The sequence below is a fragment of the Alligator sinensis genome, unplaced genomic scaffold (assembly GCF_000455745.1).
Source record: "Alligator sinensis unplaced genomic scaffold, ASM45574v1 scaffold264_1, whole genome shotgun sequence".
In the NCBI taxonomy this organism is placed as follows: domain Eukaryota; kingdom Metazoa; phylum Chordata; order Crocodylia; family Alligatoridae; genus Alligator; species Alligator sinensis.
Genome location: NW_005841831.1, coordinates 2,722,164 through 2,727,283, shown reverse-complemented (window position 1 = coordinate 2,727,283; position 5,120 = coordinate 2,722,164). Strand labels below are relative to the sequence as shown.

General features: G+C 47.3%; 1 protein-coding gene across 1 annotated transcript in view; it reads left to right on the top strand.

Annotated features, from left to right (window-relative positions):
• SEC31B (SEC31 homolog B, COPII coat complex component) overlaps positions 1–5,120 on the top strand; it is a 64,573-nt gene that overhangs the window by 41,140 nt on the left and 18,313 nt on the right. The window contains exons 14-16 of the mRNA XM_025209231.1: positions 2,826–2,934; positions 3,324–3,502; positions 4,239–4,365. Coding sequence (XP_025065016.1) covers positions 2,826–2,934; positions 3,324–3,502; positions 4,239–4,365 — 415 coding nt within the window. The remainder of the gene's footprint in view (positions 1–2,825; positions 2,935–3,323; positions 3,503–4,238; positions 4,366–5,120) is intronic.

Sequence of the window (5,120 nt, the reverse complement as noted above, 5' to 3'; positions counted from 1 at the left end):
AGACCTTTCCAAGGATGGAGGTGAGACTGACTGGTCTATAATTACTTAGATCCTCCTTCCTCCCCTTCTTGAAAATCGGGACCCCGTTGGCCCTTTTCCAGTCCTCCAGGACCTGGCCCAAGTGCCATGAGCACTCAAACAACTGTGTCAGTGGTTCTGCTATGACACTGGCCGATTCTTTCAGTACTCTTGGATGCAGTTCATCTGGGCCTGCTGACTTAAACACATCTAGTCCATTGAAGTGACTGCACCAAGTCAGCGTCGACAGTTGGTGGGCTGGTGTCCCTCTGATACCCATATGAGAACCCATTAGGAGACTTATCTTGACCCCTGTTCAAGAACACTGAGGCAAAATCATTGAATAGCTCAGCCTTATCCCCCTTGTCTGTCACTAATTGCTCCTTGTTCAGTAGGGGTCCTGTGCTGCCGTGTGCTTTCCGTTTACTCCCTACATACCTAAAAAAAAGTCATAAGGCACTCATTAATTCCTATAGGGAACTTGTTGAGTTGGTTTATGAGTTCATTCTTGATGGCAAAACTGACTTCCTGAAGCTGGTGTTTTCCTTTCTGTTTACCCTTCCAGAAGGTGTAGCTGCCTCCATGTTCTTTTAGCTTCCCATCTCCCTTTTGCCAGGTCTTGTTCAGTGTGAGACCTGTTAGTGTTGTATTGCTTGAATTCTCGAGCCACGATTGTGGTGCAGTACTCTGGACATTCACTATTAAGATTGTCATAGAATCGTAGAAAATGAGGGTTGGAAGGGACTCAGGAGGTCATCTAGTCCAACCCCCTGCTCAAAGCAGGACCATCCCCAACTAGATCATTCCATCCATGGCTTTGTTGAGTTGGTCTTTAAAAGCCTCCAAGGATGGAGAGTCTACCACCTCTCTAGGTAGTTGGCACTCCATTCCAGTTCTTCACCACCCTCCTAACGAGAGAGTTTTTTCCTAATATCCAACCTAAACGCCTTTGCTGCAACTTGAAACTGTTGCTCCTTCTTCTGTCATCTGCCACCACTGAGAACAGTCCAGCTCCATCCTCTTTGGAACCCCCTTCAGGTAGTTAAAGGCTGCTATCAAGTCCCCACTCAGTCTTTTCTTCTCCCCCCAGTTCCTTCAGCTTCTCCTCAAAAGTCATGTGCCCCAGCCCCTAACCATTTTCATTGCCCTCCACTGGACTCACTCCAATTTTCCAACTTGTCCTCATCCTTTCTGTAGTGCGGAGCCCAAAATTGGACATATTGCTCCATATGTGCCCTCACCAGTGCAGAAGAGGGGAATAATTACTTCCCTTATCTGCTGGCAATGCTCCTACTAAGGCAGCCCAGTATGCTGCTAGCCTTCTTGGCATTGAAGGCACACTGTTGACTCATGTCCACTGTAACCCCCAAGTCCTTTTTTGTAGAGTTACTGCTTAGCCAGTTAGTCCCAGGCCTGTAGCAGTGTATGGGATTCTTTCACCTTAAGTGCAGGACTTTGCACTTGTCCTTGTTGAACATCATGAGATTTCTTTTGGCCCAATCCCCCAATTTGTTGAGGCCACTCTGCATCCTAGCGCTATCCTTCAGTCTATATATTGCTCCCCCCAGCTTGGCGACATCCGTCAACTTGCTGACGGTGTACTTCATCCCATCTTCCAGATCCTTAATGAAGATATTGAACAAAACCAGCCCAGAACCAACCCCGGAACACTCAACTTGATGCCAGCTGCCAACTAGACATCGAGCTATTGAGTACTACCCATTGAGCCCAATGATCCAGCCAGCTTTCTATCCCCTTTCAATCCATTCATCCAACCCATACTTTCTTACTTGTTTGCAAGAATGCTGTGGGAGACTATACCTTGACTTTAGCAAGGCTTTTGGTACAATGTTCCTGAGGATCCTGATGTTCCAGGTCTCAAAATTGATCATGTCTTTGTTGATTTTGACTGTGGTAAGGTGATCCCCTTACTATAGGCTATGTTTATTGCACCTTTTCCAGCCCCCTCTCCATGTGAGGTGAGCAGAGTGGATCCTCTGCTCAGTTGCAGTTACAGCTGCCAAATCGCACTCTTGCCTTATCCAAGTGCTAAATGACCTGGTAACTGCTGCCTTTGTGCTAGTTCATGACTGTGAAGTTCCAGACCCCACAATCTTGCTCCCATTGTCACTAGCTGGTTGCCAAAGGCCTTGAAAAATGTGCCAGGAAAGCCGTTTTCATGGAAGACACCTGTGCGTGATTTCTTTTATTATGGAGAAGCTGCTGCGCATCAGCTTCCACATGGTTTCTTGACCGAGTGGGATCCAATGGCTAGGAGGCCAAGACAATTGGTGATCTCATTCTGCTACAGCCTTTGTCCACCTTTGCAGCTGTTTAGATTCTGAATCTTTTTCTGCCAGCTCCCCTGTTGAGGACTTGTAGCCCCGTGGCTGGGGGCTGGGCAAGCTGATTATAGTAGCAACTGTACTTGCCATGTCACAGCACCGTCAAAAGATGTATGTGGCTTTTCAAGAGAGAAAGCATTGCCATTTGCTATCTCCACCACATCCTGGTGGTACTGCCACTGGTTGGTCTGTAACTGCTTATTTGTCAGAGTTACCCCTGCTTATTTCACAGCTAACCTTCCCTGAAGGTCATCCTATTATCCACAACCTGTGAACGCACTGGGTAGCAGTACAGCTCCTTTGCCAGGCCTCCAATAGCAGCCTTGAAATTGACAGGACCATATTGGTTTCAGTGCCAGAAGGATTAACCGTTCAACCCATGTATAATGTTGGGCAATTTTCTGATTGCCAGATGAGCCTACTGCTTGTTGCTTAACTGCCTATCCTGCTCACTTTCCACAGTGCTCAAGAAGCTCCCCTGATGACACAGCTGCTTCTTCATCCTCTTCAGCATTCTTTGACAACATCATCCCACAGGACACAAGTGCCTTGGAGATCTCTGTCACAACAGGTACCATATGGTCCACATGATCTCGAGCAAGCCACTGCCCTAGAAAGTGATACACAGATCATGTGTAGACCAGGCTTGTTTTATCATATCCCCAAGTATGTCCTTGGTGCCTGTGGTATTGGGCAGTACATGGCAATGGAGTGCCTTTCCTATTTTGGCAAGAGATCCACAGAGAGTATGACCCTCCCATGGAAGGCTGACTTTTAGTGTGTGCTGGAGCCCTGCAGTTTTTGAGGTGTTAGGTCCAGAGTCTGATCACTGTTATCACAGAACTAATGCCTGTGGAGCTTATTGTTCTCAGCCTCTCATTCATTGCAACAGTTGCGACTGATGAGCCATAGATGCTTACCCATAGCCTGCTGCCATGCATTGCTTTCTCACCTCTCCAGATACAGATGGATTGATCAGCCAGGCACTCCTGGTGGGGAATTTTGATGGTGCTGTGGAGCTGTGCATGAGAGCTGAACGCTTTGCTGATGCAATTATCTTGGCTATTGCTGGAGGGGAGAAACTGCTCAGGGAGACCCAGAAGCACTATTTTGCCAAACGGAAATCCAAGGTTTCTCTGGTAAGTACCTGGCACGATACATCTGATGAGTAGTTGAATGGGAGAGGGACTAGGTGTGCATAGGGCAGGCTAAGTCATACTGTGTCTGGGTAGGTTTGCCTGTTCCATTATGCACATGTTTACATTTGCAGGGGGTAGAAAGCTGACATGGTAAACAAGTGCTTTGTGCATCAAACCTCCTTTTTATCTAAATCTTTACTCTGTGCTCAGGATACCTTTGCAAACCTTGCTGTCAGCCAGACACATTCTGCTTACAGTTGTGGGGTTTGTTCCCTGCTCTGTCTTGTGTACATCTGCTGATTTTACTTACATCAGGAAGTTGCAGTAAAAAATTACCCAGCCCTTTTCAAAATCCATTTACAGTAAAGGACCCATAGTGATTCCTAACTCATAACTTCAGAGGTTATCAGACTGTATGCTGCAAGGCATAAGCTGATTGCTGCTAGACTAGTTCTCCTCCTGCTTCAGTGACTGTGTTGTATATAACAACTTAGGTGCACTGATAGTGTTTTCACCTTCTGAAGCACTGAGTATTGATTACTGCTGGAGGTAGGCTACTGTGGGTGACCAAGAGAATGATATTTTGATATGAATGCTTCAGGCAAAGATACACCCCTCCATTTACCCAGGTGCAGGCTTGGTCTTTGTGTTTTTTCAGGTCTCTGTATAGGCAAGCAGTATATCTGTACCTGCTGGTCTTAACTGGTGACTGGTGGGCTTTTTATTTCCTTTACAGCTTCTTGCCTCCATTGTGCAGCAGAATTGGCATGATGTAGTTTGCACATGTGACCTGAAGAGCTGGAAGGAGGCACTGGCCATCTTGCTAACATACTCCAAGTGTGAGGACTACGCCCAGCTCTGTGGTATGGAGTGTAATTCATTTTGATATGATGTCTATCAATTAGAGCCTCTCCAGATCCTGTACAGAGAAAAACAAATGAAGCTTAGGGAGAGGAGGTACATCTTAGAACCAGGGGAATACCACGCAGGATGGCACATCACAAATGAGCATGTGACCAATCATTGGGGTAAATGGAAGTGTACAATACAATAAGGCTGGAAGGGTAGAAGAAGGGAGAGTGAGTTCTAGGTACTCTGTGGTGGAGAAGAATCCTAGCATGGAATGAGGATAGGCCAACATCTCCTGATCCCTACAACAATGGATTAGAAAGACCTAAGAGCAACAGAGGAGGTGGCTTCTGGGAGGGAATTAGAGCTCCATGTGGGGTGGGGGGAGGCGGTCAGAAGAGTTCACCCCACCTAAGTGATTCTTCCTGCTTGCCATAGTCCTCACTTATTTTTTAAATCCAGAAGCTGTGTGTGGCAAGGAGTCAGTCATTCTCCTTTTATAGCCCTTAAAAACTAAATTTACCCAGAAATTAACCATTCTGGGGAATGTAAATAGCCAGGCCTGATCTAACGGAGTATGTGTAAAGCGATCCAGACTGTTTGCTGGCAACTCAGGCTCGGAAGCGGCGAGAGACGTGCGGGTGAAAGCCCGCTGCGCCCCCACTCCCCCGAAGCCCCCCAGAAACCCTCTAGCAGCCGCGGAGCCCCCCGCCGACCCCCAGTACAGCCGGGGTAAGCGGGGCCCGTGGAGAGAGGGGGCTAACCCTTA